This window comes from Salvelinus alpinus, chromosome 17 (assembly GCF_045679555.1).
Source record: "Salvelinus alpinus chromosome 17, SLU_Salpinus.1, whole genome shotgun sequence".
Classification (NCBI taxonomy): Eukaryota; Metazoa; Chordata; class Actinopteri; order Salmoniformes; family Salmonidae; genus Salvelinus; species Salvelinus alpinus.
Window position 1 is genome coordinate 51,686,312 of NC_092102.1, and position 22,497 is coordinate 51,708,808.

The window sequence follows — 22,497 nt, forward strand, 5'->3', positions numbered from 1 at the left end:
AAGAGTTGAACATTGAAGGGAGTTGAACATTGAAAGGAGATGAACATTGAAGGGAGTTGAAGGGAGTTGAACATTGAAAGGAGTTGAACATTGAAGGGAGTTGAACATTGAAGGGAGTTGAAGAGTTGAATATTGAAGCAAGAGAGTTGAAGGGAGTTGAACATTGAAGGGAGTTGAAGGGAGTTGAACATTGAAGGGAGTTGAAGGGAGTTGAAGATTGAAGGGAGTTGAAGATTGAAGGGAGTTGAAGGGAGTTGAACATTGAAGGGAGTTGAACATTGAAGGGAGTTGAACATTGAAGGGAGTTGAACATTGAAGGGAGTTGAAGGGAGTTGAAGAGTTGAACATTGAAGGGAGTTGAACATTGAAGGGAGTTGAAGGGAGTTGAACATTGAAGGGAGTTGAACATTGAAGGGAGTTGAACATTGAAGGGAGTTGAAGGGAGTTGAAGAGTTGAACATTGAAGGGAGTTGAACATTGAAAGTAGTTGAACATTGAAGTGAGTTGAAGGGAGTTGAACATTGAAGGGAGTTGAAGATTTGAAGGGAGTTGAAGGGAGTTGAAGATTTGAAGGGAGTTGAAGGGAGTTGAACATTGAAGGGAGTTGAAGGGAGTTGAACATTGAAGGGAGTTGAACATTGAAGGGAGTTGAACATTGAAGGGAGTTGAACATTGAAGGGAGTTGAACATTGAAGGGAGTTGAACATTGAAGGGAGTTGAACATTGAAGGGAGTTGAACATTGAAGGGAGTTGAAGGGTTGAAGGGAGTTGAACATTGAAAGGAGTTGAACATTGAAGGGAGTTGAACATTGAAGGGAGTTGAAGGGAGTTGAACATTGAAGGGAGTTGAACATTGAAGGGAGTTGAACATTGAAGGGAGTTGAACATTGAAGGGAGTTGAACATTGAAGGGAGTTGAAGGGAGTTGAAGAGTTGAACATTGAAGGGAGTTGAACATTGAAAGTAGTTGAACATTGAAGGGAGTTGAACATTGAAGGGAGTTGAACATTGAAGGGAGTTGAACATTGAAGGGAGTTGAACATTGAAGGGAGTTGAACATTGAAGGGAGTTGAACATTGAAGGGAGTTGAAGGGAGTTGAAGAGTTGAACATTGAAGGGAGTTGAACATTGAAAGGAGTTGAACATTGAAGGGAGTTGAAGGGAGTTGAACATTGAAAGGAGTTGAACATTGAAGGGAGTTGAACATTGAAGGGAGTTGAACATTGAAGGGAGTTGAACATTGAAAGGAGTTGAACATTGAAGGGAGTTGAACATTGAAGGGAGTTGAAGGGAGTTGAAGAGTTGAATATTGAAGGGAGTTGAACATTGAAAGGAGTTGAACATTGAAGGGAGTTGAAGGGAGTTGAACATTGAAGGGAGTTGAACATTGAATGGAGTTGAACATTGAATGGAGTTGAACATTGAAAGGAGTTGAACATTGAAGGGAGTTGAACATTGAAGGGAGTTGAACATTGAAGGGAGTTGAACATTGAAGGGATTTGAACATTGAAGGGAGTTGAACATTGAAGGGAGTTGAAGGGAGTTGAAGAGTTGAACATTGAAGGGAGTTGAACATTGAAAGGAGATGAACATTGAAGGGAGTTGAAGGGAGTTGAACATTGAAAGGAGTTGAACATTGAAGGGAGTTGAACATTGAAGGGAGTTGAAGAGTTGAATATTGAAGCAAGAGAGTTGAAGGGAGTTGAACATTGAAGGGAGTTGAACATTGAAGGGAGTTGAACATTGAAGGGAGTTGAAGATTGAAGGGAGTTGAAGGGAGTTGAAGATTTGAAGGGAGTTGAACATTGAAGGGAGTTGAAGGGAGTTGAATATTGAAGGGAGTTGAAGGGTTGAAGGGAGTTGAAGGGTTGAAGGGAGTTGAACATTGAAGGGAGTTGAACATTGAAGGGAGTTGAAGGGTTGAAGGGAGTTGAACATTGAAAGGAGTTGAACATTGAAGGGAGTTGGAGGGAGTTGAACATTGAAGGGAGTTGAAGGGAGTTGAAGAGTTGAACATTGAAGGGAGTTGAAGGGAGTTGAACATTGAAGGGAGTTGAACATTGAAGGGAGTTGAACATTGAAGGGAGTTGAACATTGAAGGGAGTTGAACATTGAAGGGAGTTGAACATTGAAGGGAGTTGAACATTGAAGGGAGTTGAAGGGTTGAAGGGAGTTGAACATTGAAAGGAGTTGAACATTGAAGGGAGTTGAAGGGAGTTGAACATTGAAGGGAGTTGAAGGGAGTTGAACATTTAAGGGAGTTGAACATTGACGGGAGTTGAACATTGAAGGGAGTTGAACATTGAAGGGAGTTGAACATTGAAGGGAGTTGAACATTGAAGGGAGTTGAAGGGAGTTGAAGAGTTGAACATTGAAAGTAGTTGAACATTGAAGGGAGTTGAACATTGAAGGGAGTTGAACATTGAAGGGAGTTGAACATTGAAGGGAGTTGAACATTGAAGGGAGTTGAACATTGAAGGGAGTTGAACATTGAAGGGAGTTGAACATTGAAGGGAGTTGAAGGGAGTTGAAGAGTTGAACATTGAAGGGAGTTGAACATTGAAAGGAGTTGAACATTGAAGGGAGTTGAAGGGAGTTGAACATTGAAAGGAGTTGAACATTGAAGGGAGTTGAACATTGAAGGGAGTTGAACATTGAAGGGAGTTGAACATTGAAGGGAGTTGAACATTGAAGGGAGTTGAACATTGAAAGGAGTTGAACATTGAAGGGAGTTGAACATTGAAGGGAGTTGAAGGGAGTTGAAGAGTTGAATATTGAAGGGAGTTGAACATTGAAAGGAGTTGAACATTGAAGGGAGTTGAAGGGAGTTGAACATTGAAGGGAGTTGAACATTGAATGGAGTTGAACATTGAAAGGAGTTGAACATTGAAAGGAGTTGAACATTGAAGGGAGTTGAACATTGAAGGGAGTTGAACATTGAAGGGAGTTGAACATTGAAGGGATTTGAACATTGAAGGGAGTTGAACATTGAAGGGAGTTGAAGGGAGTTGAAGAGTTGAACATTGAAAGGAGTTGAACATTGAAGGGAGTTGAACATTGAAGGGAGTTGAACATTGAAGGGAGTTGAAGAGTTGAATATTGAAGCAAGAGAGTTGAAGGGAGTTGAACATTGAAGGGAGTTGAAGGGAGTTGAACATTGAAGGGAGTTGAAGGGAGTTGAAGATTGAAGGGAGTTGAAGATTGAAGGGAGTTGAAGGGAGTTGAAGATTTGAAGGGAGTTGAACATTGAAGGGAGTTGAAGGGAGTTGAATATTGAAGGGAGTTGAAGGGTTGAAGGGAGTTGAAGGGTTGAAGGGAGTTGAACATTGAAGGGAGTTGAACATTGAAGGGAGTTGAAGGGTTGAAGGGAGTTGAACATTGAAAGGAGTTGAACATTGAAGGGAGTTGGAGGGAGTTGAACATTGAAGGGAGTTGAAGGGAGTTGAAGAGTTGAACATTGAAGGGAGTTGAAGGGAGTTGAACATTGAAGGGAGTTGAACATTGAAGGGAGTTGAACATTGAAGGGAGTTGAACATTGAAGGGAGTTGAACATTGAAGGGAGTTGAACATTGAAGGGAGTTGAAGGGAGTTGAAGAGTTGAACATTGAAGGGAGTTGAACATTGAAAGTAGTTGAACATTGAAGGGAGTTGAAGGGAGTTGAACATTGAAGGGAGTTGAACATTGAAGGGAGTTGAACATTGAAGGGAGTTGAAGGGAGCTGAACATTGAAGGGAGTTGAAGGGAGTTGAACATTGAAGGGAGTTGAACATTGAAGGGAGTTGAACATTGAAGGGAGTTGAAGGGAGTTGAAGAGTTGAACATTGAAGGGAGTTGAACATTGAAAGTAGTTGAACATTGAAGGGAGTTGAAGGGAGTTGAACATTGAAGGGAGTTGAACATTGAAGGGAGTTGAAGGGAGTTGAAGATTTGAAGGGAGTTGAAGGGAGTTGAACATTGAAGGGAGTTGAAGGGAATTGAACATTGAAGGGAGTTGAACATTGAAGGGAGTTGAAGGGTTGAAGGGAGTTGAAGGGTTGAAGGGAGTTGAACATTGAAGGGAGTTGAACATTGAAGGGAGTTGAACATTGAAGGGAGTTGAACATTGAAGGGAGTTGAACATTGAAGGGAGTTGAAGGGTTGAAGGGAGTTGAACATTGAAGGGAGTTGAACATTGAAGGGAGTTGAACATTGAAGGGAGTTGAAGGGAGTTGAACATTGAAGGGAGTTGAAGGGAGTTGAACATTTAAGGGAGTTGAACATTTAAGGAAGTTGAACATTGAAGGGAGTTGAACATTGAAGGGAGTTGAACATTGAAGGGATTTGAACATTGAAGGGAGTTGAACATTGAAGGGAGTTGAAGGGAGTTGAAGAGTTGAACATTGAAGGGAGTTGAACATTGAAAGGAGTTGAACATTGAAGGGAGTTGAAGGGAGTTGAACATTGAAAGGAGTTGAACATTGAAGGGAGTTGAACATTGAAGGGAGTTGAACATTGAAGGGAGTTGAACATTGAAGGGAGTTGAAGGGAGTTGAAGAGTTGAATATTGAAGCAAGAGAGTTGAAGGGAGTTGAACATTGAAGGGAGTTGAAGGGAGTTGAACATTGAAGGGAGTTGAAGGGAGTTGAAGATTGAAGGGAGTTGAAGATTGAAGGGAGTTGAAGGGAGTTGAAGATTTGAAGGGAGTTGAACATTGAAGGGAGTTAAAGGGAGTTGAATATTGAAGGGAGTTGAAGGGTTGAAGGGAGTTGAAGGGTTGAAGGGAGTTGAACATTGAAGGGAGTTGAACATTGAAGGGAGTTGAAGGGTTGAAGGGAGTTGAACATTGAAAGGAGTTGAACATTGAAGGGAGTTGGAGGGAGTTGAACATTGAAGGGAGTTGAAGAGTTGAACATTGAAGGGAGTTGAAGGGAGTTGAACATTGAAGGGAGTTGAACATTGAAGGGAGTTGAACATTGAAGGGAGTTGAACATTGAAGGGAGTTGAAGGGAGTTGAAGAGTTGAACATTGAAGGGAGTTGAACATTGAAAGTAGTTGAACATTGAAGGGAGTTGAAGGGAGTTGAACATTGAAGGGAGTTGAACATTGAAGGGAGTTGAACATTGAAGGGAGTTGAACATTGAAGGGAGTTGAACATTGAAGGGAGTTGAAGGGAATTGAAGAGTTGAACATTGAAGGGAGTTGAAGGGAGTTGAACATTGAAAGGAGTTGAACATTGAAGGGAGTTGAAGGGAGTTGAAGATTTGAAGGGAGTTGAAGGGAGTTGAACATTGAAGGGAGTTGAACATTGAAGGGAGTTGAACATTGAAGGGAGTTGAACATTGAAGGGAGTTGAACATTGAAGGGAGTTGAAGGGAGCTGAACATTGAAGGGAGTTGAAGGGAGTTGAACATTGAAGGGAGTTGAACATTGAAGGGAGTTGAAGGGAGTTGAAGAGTTGAACATTGAAGGGGGTTGAACATTGAAAGTAGTTGAACATTGAAGGGAGTTGAAGGGAGTTGAACATTGAAGGGAGTTGAACATTGAAGGGAGTTGAAGGGAGTTGAAGATTTGAAGGGAGTTGAAGGGAGTTGAACATTGAAGGGAGTTGAAGGGAATTGAACATTGAAGGGAGTTGAACATTGAAGGGAGTTGAAGGGTTGAAGGGAGTTGAACATTGAAGGGAGTTGAACATTGAAGGGAGTTGAACATTGAAGGGAGTTGAACATTGAAGGGAGTTGAAGGGTTGAAGGGAGTTGAACATTGAAAGGAGTTGAACATTGAAGGGAGTTGAAGGGAGTTGAACATTGAAGGGAGTTGAAGGGAGTTGAACATTGAAGGGAGTTGAAGGGAGTTGAACATTGAAGGGAGTTGAACATTGAAGGGAGTTGAACATTTAAGGGAGTTGAACATTGAAGGGAGTTGAAGGGCGTTGAAGAGTTGAACATTGAAGGGAGTTGAACATTGAAAGTAGTTGAACATTGAAGGGAGTTGAACATTGAAGGGAGTTGAACATTGAAGGGAGTTGAACATTGAAGGGAGTTGAACATTGAAGGGAGTTGAACATTGAAGGGAGTTGAAGGGAGTTGAAGGGAGTTGAACATTGAAGGGAGTTGAACAAGCCTGTTTCTCTCTCTCTGTTTCTCTCTCTCTGTTTCTCTCTCTCTGTCTCTCTCTGTCTCTCTCTGTCTGTCTCTCTGTCTCTCTGTCTCTCTCTCTCTCTGTTTCTCTCTCTCTCTCTCTCTCTCTCTCTCTCTCTCTTTCTCTCTCTCTCTCTGTCTCTCTCTCTCTCTCTCTCTCTCTCTCTCTCTCTCTCTCTCTCTCCTGCAGCTGATATCCTTGTCTACATCAATGACAGCTGTGTCCTGGGTCTGTCTCATAAAGAGGTGGTAGAGATGTTGAAGTCTGTCCCCATGGGTCACAGTGTGGACGTTGTGTTACGGAGAGGCTATCCCATGCTCTACAACCCAGACGGCTGTCCCAAACAACCCCTGACCCCCTCCGCCTCCTCTTCTCCTCTGGAACCCCTCAGCTCTGCAGCCACCCCTCCCTCCACAGCCACTAACCAGCCCCCTTCCTGTCTCAGCCCTGCTGAGCCCCCACACACCCACCCCCCCGGCCTGGCTAACCTTAATCGGACCCTATCCCATCACAACGGCAACTATCTGAGAGGGGCGGGACACTCGGGTTCGGGGCTGGACGCTAATGGAAACGCGACACCCTCCTACCCGCTGTCTAACGGTGTCCCGGGCTCTTCTGCCAGCTCAGCCTGTGCCCCCTCCTCCTCTCACAGTAGGGGCATCCCCCCTCCTCCCCCTCCTGAATCAACATCCGCGTCCACCAGCCAGAGTGACTCAGAGGCCTTGGGTGGATGGACACAAAGGTAACTAACCCTAAATAACTAACTAACCAGCTAACTAACTCTAACTAACCAATTGCCAAGATGGACTGAGTTCACAGCTAATGATCTTGGCCATGTTCTGTTATAATCTCCACCCGGCACAGCCAGAAGAGGACTGGCCACCCCTCATAGCCTGGTTCCTCTCTAGGTTTCTTCCTAGGTTCTGGGCCTTTCTAGGGAGATTTTCCTAGCCACCGTGCTTCTACACCTGCATTGCTTGCTGTTTGGGGTTTCAGGCTGTGTTTCTGTACAGCACTTTGAGATATCAGCTGATGTAAGAAGGGCTTTATAAATACATTTGATTTGATTTGATGATTTGAGAGAAAAGTGCTGCCTATGGTTCGAACAGAAAGTGAACATGAAGTGCAACAGCCAATCAGATCAGATGGTCAGTTCACAGTTCTTAATTTCCTCTGTGTGTATCAGTCGGGTACAGAATATCCTCTAACGCCTCTCTTCCTCCTCTTCCTCCTCTTCCTCTTCCCTCTCAGATGGTCTGTGATGCGCTACAGTGGTAACTCCCTCCCCTCCTCTTCCTCCATGGTCCACCATCAGAGTGACCTCTCCACCTCCACCCTGCCCATCTCCCTCTCCAAGCTGCCCCTGTTCCAGCCGGAGGTGGGCACCGCCACCACTCCCGGTGCACCCTGCCAGCGGCCTCCCGTGCCCCAGACGTCCCTCATGGCCAGCCCGCCTATGGAGGTCCCCCCTTGCGGCTTCAGCGGCTGCCCCGCCAGCGCCCACCCCCGTGGGGGCCACAGCCCGACCAGCGAGGGTGTACCTGGTGGGTCTGGAGGAGGGGAGCTGCTCCCTGTGGCCCTCGGGAGGAGTGAGGGGGGTGGGATGGGGTTCAGTGTGACGGCGGGGGGGAAGGGGGGGCAGCTGGCCCTGGTGAAGAGGGTGTGGGACAGAAGGCAGTGCTCCTCCCTGCAGCCGGGGGATGCTATAGTGAAGATCGACGGAGCTGACGTGCAGAGTCTCAGCTTCGCTCAGGTACAGTAGGACTGGCTTCGGAGACAGCTCTACTTTTACAGACCGTCATTTGGTTTGGTTATGAGGTTGATTGTCATTTATTTCAGCAACCCTCAATAGTAATCATCAATCTCTGGAGTAAGTTTATTCTGACAACATTGAGTAATCTTAGTGACATTTGGAATGACAGAGAAAGACAGAAGAGCTGTAAGGTTTACTAGATGACAGGAAGACAGAAGAGCTGTAATGTTTACTAGATGACAGGAAGACAGAAGAGCTGTAATGTTTACTAGATGACAGGAAGACAGAAGAGCTGTAAGGTTTACTAGATGACAGGAAGACAGAAGAGCTGTAATGTTTACTAGATGACAGGAAGACAGAAGAGCTGTAAGGTTTACTAGATGACAGGAAGACAGAAGAGCTGTAATGTTTACTAGATGACAGGAAGACAGAAGAGCTGTAATGTTTACTAGATGACAGGAAGACAGAAGAGCTGTAATGTTTACTAGATGACAGGAAGACAGAAGAGCTGTAATGTTTACTAGATGACAGGAAGACAGAAGAGCTGTAAGGTTTACTAGATGACAGGAAGACAGAAGAGCTGTAATGTTTACTAGATGACAGGAAGACAGAAGAGCTGTAATGTTTACTAGATGACAGGAAGACAGAAGAGCTGTAATGTTTACTAGATGACAGGAAGACAGAAGAGCTGTAATGTTTACTAGATGACAGGAAGACAGAAGAGCTGTAAGGTTTACTAGATGACAGGAAGACAGAAGAGCTGTAAGGTTTACTAGATGACAGAAGAGCTGTAAGGTTTACTAGATGACAGGAAGACAGAAGAGCTGTAAGGTTTACTAGATGACAGGAAGACAGAAGAGCTGTAAGGTTTACTAGATGACAGAAGAGCTGTAAGGTTTACTAGATGACAGAAGAGCTGTAAGGTTTACTAGATGACAGGAAGACAGAAGAGCTGTAAGGTTTACTAGATGACAGGACGACAGAAGAGCTGTAAGGTTTACTAGATGACAGGACGACAGAAGAGCTGTAAGGTTTACTAGATGACAGGAAGACAGAAGAGCTGTAAGGTTTACTAGATGACAGGAAGACAGAAGAGCTGTAAGGTTTACTAGATGACAGGAAGACAGAAGAGCTGTAAGGTTTACTAGATGACAGGACGACAGAAGAGCTGTAAGGTTTACTAGATGACAGGACGACAGAAGAGCTGTAAGGTTTACTAGATGACAGGACGACAGAAGAGCTGTAAGGTTTACTAGATGACAGGAAGACAGAAGAGCTGTAAGGTTTACTAGATGACAGGGAGACAGAAGAGCTGTAATGTTTACTAGATGACAGGAAGACAGAAGAGCTGTAAGGTTTACTAGATGACAGGACGACAGAAGAGCTGTAAGGTTTACTAGATGACAGGACGACAGAAGAGCTGTAAGGTTTACTAGATGACAGGACGACAGAAGAGCTGTAAGGTTTACTAGATGACAGGAAGACAGAAGAGCTGTAAGGTTTACTAGATGACAGGAAGACAGAAGAGCTGTAAGGTTTACTAGATGACAGGAAGACAGAAGAGCTGTAAGGTTTACTAGATGACAGGAAGACAGAAGAGCTGTAAGGTTTACTAGATGACAGGAAGACAGAAGAGCTGTAAGGTTTACTAGATGACAGGAAGACAGAAGAGCTGTAAGGTTTACTAGATGACAGGAAGACAGAAGAGCTGTAAGGTTTACTAGATGACAGAAGAGCTGTAATGTTTACTAGATGACAGGAAGACAGAAGAGCTGTAATGTTTACTAGATGACAGGAAGACAGAAGAGCTGTAATGTTTACTAGATGACAGGAAGACAGAAGAGCTGTAATGTTTACTAGATGACAGGAAGACAGAAGAGCTGTAAGGTTTACTAGATGACAGAAGAGCTGTAAGGTTTACTAGATGACAGGACGACAGAAGAGCTGTAAGGTTTACTAGATGACAGGAAGACAGAAGAGCTGTAAGGTTTACTAGATGACAGGAAGACAGAAGAGCTGTAAGGTTTACTAGATGACAGGAAGACAGAAGAGCTGTAAGGTTTACTAGATGACAGGACGACAGAAGAGCTGTAATGTTTACTAGATGACAGGACGACAGAAGAGCTGTAAGGTTTACTAGATGACAGGAAGACAGAAGAGCTGTAAGGTTTACTAGATGACAGGACGACAGAAGAGCTGTAAGGTTTACTAGATGACAGGAAGACAGAAGAGCTGTAAGGTTTACTAGATGACAGGAAGACAGAAGAGCTGTAAGGTTTACTAGATGACAGGAAGACAGAAGAGCTGTAATGTTTACTAGATGACAGGAAGACAGAAGAGCTGTAAGGTTTACTAGATGACAGGAAGACAGAAGAGCTGTAAGGTTTACTAGATGACAGGACGACAGAAGAGCTGTAATGTTTACTAGATGACAGGACGACAGAAGAGCTGTAATGTTTACTAGATGACAGGAAGACAGAAGAGCTGTAAGGTTTACTAGATGACAGGAAGACAGAAGAGCTGTAAGGTTTACTAGATGACAGGACGACAGAAGAGCTGTAAGGTTTACTAGATGACAGGAAGACAGAAGAGCTGTAAGGTTTACTAGATGACAGGACGACAGAAGAGCTGTAAGGTTTACTAGATGACAGGAAGACAGAAGAGCTGTAATGTTTACTAGATGACAGGAAGACAGAAGAGCTGTAAGGTTTACTAGATGACAGGAAGACAGAAGAGCTGTAAGGTTTACTAGATGACAGGAAGACAGAAGAGCTGTAAGGTTTACTAGATGACAGGAAGACAGAAGAGCTGTAAGGTTTACTAGATGTTAGAACACCTTCATGTGAAGAAGGTGTCCCTTTAGTGTGAGATGTAAATGAACCAATATTTTGACCTATTTTAATGTTGACCTGTATAATAATGTTGACCTGTTTTAACATTGAACTCTGCTGCACATTGAAGGTGCAGAGGGTCCTTCAGGAGCACATCAAGCAGGGAGAAGTAATGCTGTTGGTTTACAGAGGAGGTAAGACCATTAGCCTGTATAAACACTATTACGACCACAAATACACTGTATTTACCAATATAAACACTATTACGACTACAAATACACTGTATTTACCAATATAAATACTATTACGACCACAAATACACTGTATTTACAAATATAAATACTAGTAATACTAATAGTACTACTACTACTACCACAAATACACTGTATTTACCAATATAAATACTATTACGACCACAAATACACTGTATTTACCAATATAAATACTAGTAATACTAATAGTACTACTACTACTACGACCACAAATACACTGTATTTACCAATATAAATACTAGTAATACTAATAGTACTACTACTACTACTACCACAAATACACTGTATTTACCAATATAAATACTAGTAATACTAATAGTACTACTACTATTACTACCACAAATACATTGTATTTACCAATATAAATACTAGTAATACTAATAGTACTATTACTACTACTACCACAAATACACTGTATTTACCAATATAAATACTAGTAATACTAATAGTACTACTACTACTACTACCACAAATACACTGTATTTACCAATATAAATACTATTACGACCACAAATACACTGTATTTACCAATCTAAATACTAGTAATGCTAATAGTACTACTACTACTACCACCACAAATACACTGTATTTACCAATATAAATACTAGTAATACTAATAGTACTACTACTACTACCACAAATACACTGTATTTACCAATATAAATACTATTACGACCACAAATACACTGTATTTACCAATATAAATACTAGTAATACTAATAGTACTACTACTACTACTACCACAAATACACTGTATTTACCAATATAAATACTAGTAATACTAATAGTACTACTACTATTACTACCACAAATACACTGTATTTACCAATATAAATACTAGTAATACTAATAGTACTACTACTACTACTACCACAAATACACTGTATTTACCAATATAAATACTAGTAATACTAATAGTACTACTACTACTACTACCACAAATACACTGTATTTACCAATATAAATACTATTACGACCACAAATACACTGTATTTACCAATATAAATACTAGTAATACTAATAGTACTACTACTACTACCACAAATACACTGTATTTACCAATATAAATACTAGTAATACTAATAGTACTACTGCTACGACCACAAATACACTGTATTTACCAATATAAATACTAGTAATACTAATAGTACTACTACTACGACCACAAATACACTGTATTTACCAATATAAATACTAGTAATACTAATAGTACTACTACTACTACTACCACAAATACACTGTATTTACCAATATAAATACTAGTAATACTAATAGTACTACTACTACTACTACCACAAATACACTGTATTTACCAATATAAATACTATTACGACCACATACACTGTATTTACCAATATAAATACTAGTAATACTAATAGTACTACTACTACGACCACAAATACACTGTATTTACCAATATAAATACTAGTAATACTAATAGTACTACTACTACTACTACAAATACAATACTATTGCTACTACTACCACAAGTACACTATATTTGCCTACTGTATATATACTAGTAATACTACTGCTGTTGATAGCCTTGGTGCAGTACCCTCATCCAGATGTTCTTCCTTTTTAAATACTCGTAAAGTAACTTCAGTACTTTAGGTTTAAATACTCTTAATATAACAAGTAACTTCAGTACTTTAGGTTTAAATACTCTTAATGTAACTTCAGTACTTTAGGTTTAAATACTCTTAATGTAACTTCAGTACTTTAGGTTTAAATACTCTTAATGTAACTTCAGTACTTTAGGTTTAAATACTCGTAATGTAACTTCAGTACTTTAGGTTTAAATACTCGTAATGTAACTTCAGTACTTTAGGTTTAAATACTCGTAATGTAACTTCAGTACTTTAGGTTTAAATACTCGTAATGTAACTTCAGTACTTTAGGTTTAAATACTCGTAATGTAACTTCAGTACTTTAGGTTTAAATACTCGTAATGTAACTTCAGTACTTTAGGTTTAAATACTCGTAATGTAACTTCAGTACTTTAGGTTTAAATACTCGTAATGTAACTTCAGTACTTTAGGTTTAAATACTCGTAATGTAACTTCAGTACTTTAGGTTTAAATACTCGTAATGTAACTTCAGTACTTTAGGTTTAAATACTCGTAATGTAACTTCAGTACTTTAGGTTTAAATACTCGTAATGTAACTTCAGTACTTTAGGTTTAAATACTCGTAATGTAACTTCAGTACTTTAGGTTTAAATACTCGTAATGTAACTTCAGTACTTTAGGTTTAAATACTCGTAATGTAACTTCAGTACTTTAGGTTTAAATACTCGTAATGTAACTTCAGTACTTTAGGTTTAAATACTCGTAATGTAACTTCAGTACTTTAGGTTTAAATACTCGTAATGTAACTTCAGTACTTTAGGTTTAAATACTCGTAATGTAACTTCAGTACTTTAGGTTTAAATACTCGTAATGTAACTTCAGTACTTTAGGTTTAAATACTCGTAATGTAACTTCAGTACTTTAGGTTTAAATACTCGTAATGTAACTTCAGTACTTTAGGTTTAAATACTCGTAATGTAACTTCAGTACTTTAGGTTTAAATACTCGTAATGTAACTTCAGTACTTTAGGTTTAAATACTCGTAATGTAACTTCAGTACTTTAGGTTTAAATACTCGTAATGTAACTTCAGTACTTTAGGTTTAAATACTCGTAATGTAACTTCAGTACTTTAGGTTTAAATACTCGTAATGTAACTTCAGTACTTTAGGTTTAAATACTCGTAATGTAACTTCAGTACTTTAGGTTTAAATACTCGTAATGTAACTTCAGTACTTTAGGTTTAAATACTCGTAATGTAACTTCAGTACTTTAGGTTTAAATACTCGTAATGTAACTTCAGTACTTTAGGTTTAAATACTCGTAATGTAACTTCAGTACTTTAGGTTTAAATACTCGTAATGTAACTTCAGTACTTTAGGTTTAAATACTCGTAATGTAACTTCAGTACTTTAGGTTTAAATACTCGTAATGTAACTTCAGTACTTTAGGTTTAAATACTCGTAATGTAACTTCAGTACTTTAGGTTTAAATACTCGTAATGTAACTTCAGTACTTTAGGTTTAAATACTCGTAATGTAACTTCAGTACTTTAGGTTTAAATACTCGTAATGTAACTTCAGTACTTTAGGTTTAAATACTCGTAATGTAACTTCAGTACTTTAGGTTTAAATACTCGTAATGTAACTTCAGTACTTTAGGTTTAAATACTCGTAATGTAACTTCAGTACTTTAGGTTTAAATACTCGTAATGTAACTTCAGTACTTTAGGTTTAAATACTCGTAATGTAACTTCAGTACTTTAGGTTTAAATACTCGTAATGTAACTTCAGTACTTTAGGTTTAAATACTCGTAATGTAACTTCAGTACTTTAGGTTTAAATACTCGTAATGTAACTTCAGTACTTTAGGTTTAAATACTCGTAATGTAACTTCAGTACTTTAGGTTTAAATACTCGTAATGTAACTTCAGTACTTTAGGTTTAAATACTCGTAATGTAACTTCAGTACTTTAGGTTTAAATACTCGTAATGTAACTTCAGTACTTTAGGTTTAAATACTCGTAATGTAACTTCAGTACTTTAGGTTTAAATACTCGTAATGTAACTTCAGTACTTTAGGTTTAAATACTCGTAATGTAACTTCAGTACTTTAGGTTTAAATACTCGTAATGTAACTTCAGTACTTTAGGTTTAAATACTCGTAATGTAACTTCAGTACTTTAGGTTTAAATACTCGTAATGTAACTTCAGTACTTTAGGTTTAAATACTCGTAATGTAACTTCAGTACTTTAGGTTTAAATACTCGTAATGTAACTTCAGTACTTTAGGTTTAAATACTCGTAATGTAACTTCAGTACTTTAGGTTTAAATACTCTTAATGTAACTTCAGTACTTTAGGTTTAAATACTCGTAATGTAACTTCAGTACTTTAGGTTTAAATACTCTTAATGTAACTTCAGTACTTTAGGTTTAAATACTCGTAATGTAACTTCAGTACTTTAGGTTTAAATACTCGTAATGTAACTTCAGTACTTTAGGTTTAAATACTCTTAATGTAACTTCAGTACTTGGGGAACAATAGGAGTAGTGTTTAGGATCCTCCCATCGAAGCAGAAACCACTCTAGCTTTCAGACCAGGTTATTGTGTCCCAAGTCCAGGCTGGATTCACCTCAGAGTTTCAGTTGTCTCTGTGTTGGGTTCATTAATGACGTTCTCATGTGGTGAATAGATGAACTGCTGTCTTGTTATTGATCAGCTGTTGTTATGATCACTTCTCTTGTCACAAAACAGTGGAACGTTTGTACGAATGAAAACAACACGAGGCATAATGCCTATTGCCTAATGTTGGGACAATAAAGCTTTCTGAATCTATAATGTTGCTGTTGGAAATGGTAAATCATTATTGTTATGGCTAAAGTATTTTCTCTTCTCTCTGTCTGTCTGTCTCTCTCTCTCTCTCTCTCTCTCTCTCTCTCTCTCTCTCTCTCTCTCTCTCTCTCCCCCTACTCTTTCTCTCTCTCTCTCTCTCTCTCTCTCTCTCTCTCTCTCTCTCTCTCTCTCTCTCTCTCTCTCTCTCTTGGTCTCTCTCTCGCTTTGTCTCTTTCTCTGTCTCTGTCTCTCTCTCTTTCTCTCTCTCTCTCTCCAGGGTCCTTCCTCTCTCCTGTCTCCCCTAACATCTACAAACCCTTCCCCTCTCCGCTTGGCCCCTCTTCCCCCTCTCACGGCCTCCCCTCCCCATCCGACTTGCCTTCCACCTCCACCTCAGATGCCTTGGTGCCCCTGCACCTCCCCCCCAGCCACAGTGGCCCCGCCCCAGCCTCACCTTCCACTGAACTTCCCTCCTTGGTCCAGAGTACCTCCTTCCTGGACTCAGTCCCGGTAACCATCACCCTGGAGCCCAGGGACTGGCTGGGGATGGAGGAGGGGAGTGGCCCTGGGCCCCCAGCCATGCCCCCTGGAGGTGGGGGAAGAGGGAGGGTGGGGCTGGGGGCCATGGCCAAGGGCCCGGTGGACGGTAGAGGGGGAAGGGCCCGGGGGTCAGTCAGGGGTCAGGAGGTGGAGCTACGGAGACGGCCAGGGGAGGGGTTTGGCTTTGTCATTGCCTCACAGGACCTCGCCAATGGGGGTGAGTCGTTTATAATCTTTATTTTAGCAATACATAAAATATATATTTAATAAAAAAATGTTTAGGTCAGTAGGTGTCCAATGTAACAAGAGGTGTGTTGGACACAGTCACTCATCTATGGAGGTCTATAGAGCCTGTCTGCCTTCCTGATTTCTGACTCTGTTTCCTTACTTGTGTCATATTGACATAAACAACAGAAACACGTGTTTTTCAAACATGGTCCTGTTTTCTCAGTTGCTTTTTCAAAGGACAGTTTATTTCCTGTCTGATGACTATGGAGCTTAAAGGTATGTGTGTGTTTTGTATTTCCTGTCTGCAATAAAGATGATGGCGCCACAATAAAACACATTTACAACAGGCCTATATCTTAACAATACATACAACCTAATGATGTATACACTGAGTGTACAAAACATTAAGAACACCTGCTCTTTCCATGACAGACTGACCAGGTGAATCCAGGTGAAAGCTATGATCCCTTATTGATGTCTCCTGTTAAATCTAATTCAATCAGTGTAGATGAAGGGGAGGAGACGGGTTAAAGAAGGATTTTTAAGTCTTGAGACAATTGAGACATGGATTGTATGTGTTTCATTCAGAGGGTGAATGGGCAAGACAAAAGACTAAAGTGCCTTTGAACGGGGTGTGGTAGTAGGTGCCAGGGGCACCGGTTTGTGTCAAGAACTGCAACGCTGCTGGGTTTTTCACTCTCAACAGTTTCCCCGTGTGTATCAAGAATGGTTCACCACCCAAAGGACATCCAGCCAACTTGACACAACTGTGGGAAGCATTAGAGTCAACAGCATCTCTGTGGAACACGTTCAACACCTCAGAGTCCATGTCCCAACGAGTTGAGGCTGTTCTGAGGGCAAAAGGGGGTGTTCTTAATGTTTGGTGTCTGTCTGTTTGTTGTCTCTCTCTCTCTCTCTCTCTCTCTCACATACATACATACATACATACATACATACATACATACATACATACATACATACATACATACATACATACATACATACATGCATTCCCAGCCGCGTCCTCAGAGCATGCGCAGACCAGCTGGCTGGTGTGTTTACGGACATATTCAATCAATCCTTATCCCAGTCTGCTGTTCCCACATGCTTCAAGAGGGCCACCATTGTTCCTGTTCCCAAGAAAGCTAAGGTAACTGAGCTAAACGACTACCGCCCCGTAGCACTCACTTCCGTCATCATGAAGTGCTTTGAGAGACAAGTTAAGGACCATATCACCTCCACCCTACCGGACACCCTAGACCCACTTCAGTTTGCTTACCGCCCCAATAGGTCCACAGACGACGCAATCGCAACCACACTGCACACTGCCCTAACCCATCTGGACAAGAGGAATACCCATGTGAGAATGCTGTTCATCGATTACAGCTCAGCATTTAACACCATAGTACCCTCCAAACTCGTCATCAAGCTCGAGACCCTGGGTCTCGACCCCGCCCTGTGCAACTGGGTCCTGGACTTCCTGACGGGCCGCCCCCAGGTGGTGAGGGTAGGTAACAACATCTCCACCCCGCTGATCCTCAACACTGGGGCCCCACAAGGGTGCGTTCTGAGCCCTCTCCTGTACTCCCTGTTCACCCACGACTGCGTGGCCATGCACGCCTCCAACTCAATCATCAAGTTTGCGGATGACACTACAGTGGTAGGCTTGATTACCAACAACGACGAGACGGCCTACAGGGAGGAGGTGAGGGCCCTCGGAGTGTGGTGTCAGGAAAATAACCTCACACTCAACGTCAACAAAACAAAGGAGATGATTGTGGACTTCAGGAAACAGCAGAGGGAGCACCCCCCTATCCACATCGACGGGTCAGTAGTGGAGAAGGTGGAAAGTTTTAAGTTCCTCGGTGTACACATCACGGACAAACTGAATTGGTCCACCCACACAGACAGCGTCGTGAAGAAGGCGCAGCAGCGCCTCTTCAACCTCAGGAGGCTGAAGAAATTCGGCTTGTCACCAAAAGCACTCACAAACTTCTACAGATGCACAATCGAGAGCATCCTGTCGGGCTGTATCACCGCCTGGTACGGCAACTGCTCCGCCCACAACCGTAAGGCTCTCCAGAGGGTAGTGAGGTCTGCAGAACGCATCACCGGGGGCAAACTACCTGCCCTCCAGGACACCTACACCACCCGATGTCACAGGAAGGCCATAAAGATCATCAAGGACAACAACCACCCAAGCCACTGCCTGTTCACCCCGCTATCATCCAGAAGGCGAGGTCAGTACAGGTGCATCAAAGCAGGGACCGAGAGACTGAAAAACAGCTTCTATCTCAAGGCCATCAGACTGTTAAACAGCCACCACTAACATTTAGCGGCCGCTGCCAACATACTGACTCAACTCCAGCCACTTTAAAAATGGGAATTGATGGAAATTATGTAAAAATGTACCACTAGCCACTTTAAACAATGCCACTTAATATAATGTTTACATACCCTACATTACCCATCTCATATGTATATACTGTACTCTATATCATCTACTGCATCTTGCCATCTTTATGTAATACATGTACCACTAGCCACTTTAAACTATGCCACTTTATGTTTACATACCCTACAGTACTCATCTCATATGTATATACCGTACTCTATACCATCTACTGCATCTTGCCATGCCGTTCTGTACCACCACTCATTCATATATCTTTATGTACATATTCTTTATCCCTTTACACTTGTGTGTGTATAAGGTAGTAGTTGTGGAATTGTTAGGTTAGATTACTCGTTGGTTATTACTGCATTGTCGGAACTAGAAGCACAAGCATTTCGCTACACTCGCATTAACATCTGCTAACCATGTGTATGTGACTAATAAAATTTGATTTGATTTGATTTGATTTGACATACATACATACATACATACATACATACAGTGCATTGGGAAAGTATTCAGACTCCTTGACTTTTTCCACATTTTGTTACGTTACAGCCTTATTCTAAAATCGATTAAATAAAAAAAGATTCCTCATCAATCTACACACAATGCCCCAGAATGACAAACGTATCCTAACCCAAACCCATAACCCCTAAACCTTCACCTAACTCTAAGGGTTAGTGGTTATGAAAAATAGGATTTCGAATCGGGAATCAATTGTTTGGTCCCCACACAGATAGTAAAACAAACGTGTGTGTTTGTGTGTGTGTGCTCACTGGTGTGTCACCATGCCAACTCATGTGTGCATGATCAAGCATATGTTTTTCTATCTGTGTCAGCCATGTTGTCTGTGGTACATTTGAGTTCACACTACACGTATTTCAACTTTTTTCATATTTTGTAGTCAGAGTTGTAATGACACACACACACACACACACACACACACACACACACACACACACACACACACACACACACACACACACACACACACACACACACACACACACACACACACACACACACACACACACACACACACACCACATGATGTCATGGTTTGAACCTCAGCTGCTCTGGTGTCCAACATGAGTTTCCCTCCCCCCCTCCCTCCCTCCCTCCCTCCCTCCCTCCCTCCCTCCCTCCCTCCCTCCCTCCCTCCCTCCCTCCCTCCCTCCCTCCCTCCCCTCCCTCCTCTCTCCCCTCCCTCCCTCTCTCCTCCCTCCCTCCTTCCTTCCTTATCTCCTCCCTCACTCCTTCTCTCCTCCCCTCCTTCCTTTCTCTCCCCTTCCTTTCCTCCCTCCTTCTCTCCCCTCCCTCCCTCCCTCCCTCCCTCCCTCCCTCCCTCCCTCCTTCTCTCCTCTCCCCCCTCCCTCCATCCTGTTCCCCTCCCTCCCTCCCTCCCTCCCTCCCTCCCTCCCTCCCTCCCTCCCTCCCTCCCTCCCTCCTTCTCTCCTCCCTCCCTCCTTCTCTCCTCCCTTCCTTCCTTCCTCTCTCCCCTCCCTCCTCTCTCCCCTCCCTCCCTCTCTCCTCCCTCCCTCCTTCCTTCCTTATCTCCTCCCTCACTCCTTCTCTCCTCCCCTCCTTCCTTTCTCTCCCCTTCCTTCCTCCCTCCTTCTCTCCTTCTCTCCCTCCCTCCCTCCCTCCCTCCCTCCCTCCTTCTCTCCTCTCCCCCCTCCCTCCCTCCTGTTCTCCTATCTCCATCCTGTTCCCCTCCCTCCCTCCCTCCCTCCCTCCCTCCCTCCCTCCCTCCCTCCCTCCCTCCCTCCCTCCCTCCCTCCCTCCCTCCCTCCCTCCCTCCCTCCGATAGTCAGCACTCAGTAGCAGACACTCATTCCTCCTCTCTCTCTCAATCCCCTCTCTCTCTCTCTGATAGTCACTACTCAGTAGCAGACAGTTGGACAACATAAGGTTTGCACAAAGAGAATGTTTTATTTTGTATCTCTGTTTTTTGCTTCTTTAATTTGTTCAAAGTAAATCGCAGATTGAGGTTATTTCGGGATTATTTGGATTTAGTCAGAAAATTGGCAGAAAATGTTGGAGCGTCTGCAATCTGCTCTGAAAACGGCGAAGGACTCAAAATGTAACTATTTCCTTTCACCTACCTACCACTCTGTCTGTTGTTTCACTGTGTTGGTTTCACCTACCTACCACTCTGTCTGTTTCACTGTGTTGGTTTCACCTACCTACCATTCTGTCTGTTTCACTGTGTTGGTTTCACCTACCTACCATTCTGTCTGTTTCACTGTGTTGGTTTCACCTACCTACCACTCTGTCTGTTTCACTGTGTTGGTTTCACCTACCTACCACTCTGTCTGTTTCACTGTGCTGGTTTCACCTACCTACCACTCTGTCTGTTTCACTGTGTTGGTTTCACCTACCTACCACTCTGTCTGTTTCACTGTGCTGGTTTCACCTACCTACCACTCTGTTTGTTTCACTGTGCTGGTTTCACCTACCTACCACTCTGTCTGTTTCACTGTGTTGGTTTCACCTACCTACCACTCTGTCTGTTTCACTGTGCTGGTTTCACCTACCTACCACTCTGTCTGTTTCACTGTGCTGGTTTCACCTACCTACCACTCTGTCTGTCTGTTTCCCTGTGTTGGTTTCACCTACCTACCACTCTGTCTGCTGTTTCACTGTGCTGGTTTCACCTACCTACCACTCTGTCTGTTTCACTGTGCTGGTTTCACCTACCTACCACTCTGTCTGTTGTTTCACTGTGTTGGTTTCACCTACCTACCACTCTGTCTGTTTCACTGTGTTGGTTTCACCTACCTACCACTCTGTCTGTCTGTTTCACTGTGTTGGTTTCACCTACCTACCACTCTGTCTGTTTCACTGTGTTGGTTTCACCTACCTACCACTCTGTCTGTTTCACTGTGTTGGTTTCACCTACCTACCACTCTGTCTGTTTCACTGTGCTGGTTTCACCTACCTACCACTCTGTCTGTTGTTTCACTGTGTTGGTTTCACCTACCTACCACTCTGTCTGTTTCACTGTGTTGGTTTCACCTACCTACCACTCTGTCTGTTTCACTGTGTTGGTTTCACCTACCTACCACTCTGTCTGTTTCACTGTGTTGGTTTCACCTACCTACCACTCTGTCTGTTTCACTGTGCTGGTTTCACCTACCTACCACTCTGTCTGTTTCACTGTGTTGGTTTCACCTACCTACCACTCTGTCTGTTGTTTCACTGTGTTGGTTTCACCTACCTACCACTCTGTCTGTTTCACTGTGTTGGTTTCACCTACCTACCACTCTGTCTGTTTCACTGTGCTGGTTTCACCTACCTACCACTCTGTCTGTTTCACTGTGTTGGTTTCACCTACCTACCACTCTGTCTGTTTCACTGTGTTGGTTTCACCTACCTACCACTCTGTCTGCTGTTTCACTGTGTTGGTTTCACCTACCTACCACTCTGTCTGTTTCACTGTGTTGGTTTCACCTACCTACCACTCTGTCTGTCTGTTTCACTGTGTTGGTTTCACCTACCTACCACTCTGTCTGTTTCACTGTGTTGGTTTCACCTACCTACCACTCTGTCTGTTTCACTGTGTTGGTTTCACCTACCTACCACTCTGTCTGTTTCACTGTGTTGGTTTCACCTACCTACCACTCTGTCTGTTTCACTGTGTTGGTTTCACCTACCTACCACTCTGTCTGTCTGTTTCCCTGTGTTGGTTTCACCTACCTACCACTCTGTCTGCTGTTTCACTGTGCTGGTTTCACCTACCTACCACTCTGTCTGTTTCACTGTGCTGGTTTCACCTACCTACCACTCTGTCTGTTGTTTCACTGTGTTGGTTTCACCTACCTACCACTCTGTCTGTTTCACTGTGCTGGTTTCACCTACCTACCACTCTGTCTGTCTGTTTCACTGTGTTGGTTTCACCTACCTACCACTTTGTCTGTTTCACTGTGTTGGTTTCACCTACCTACCACTCTGT

The 22,497-nt window shown here is 42.4% G+C and overlaps 1 protein-coding gene across 1 annotated transcript in view; it reads left to right on the forward strand.

Annotated features, from left to right (window-relative positions):
• LOC139543152 (membrane-associated guanylate kinase, WW and PDZ domain-containing protein 2-like) overlaps positions 1-22,497 on the forward strand; it is a 126,466-nt gene that overhangs the window by 61,933 nt on the left and 42,036 nt on the right. Inside the window, exons 9-12 of the mRNA XM_071349390.1 lie at positions 6,307-6,859; positions 7,369-7,870; positions 10,832-10,895; positions 15,654-16,133. Of these exons, the coding sequence (XP_071205491.1) occupies positions 6,307-6,859; positions 7,369-7,870; positions 10,832-10,895; positions 15,654-16,133 (1,599 nt within the window). The remainder of the gene's footprint in view (positions 1-6,306; positions 6,860-7,368; positions 7,871-10,831; positions 10,896-15,653; positions 16,134-22,497) is intronic.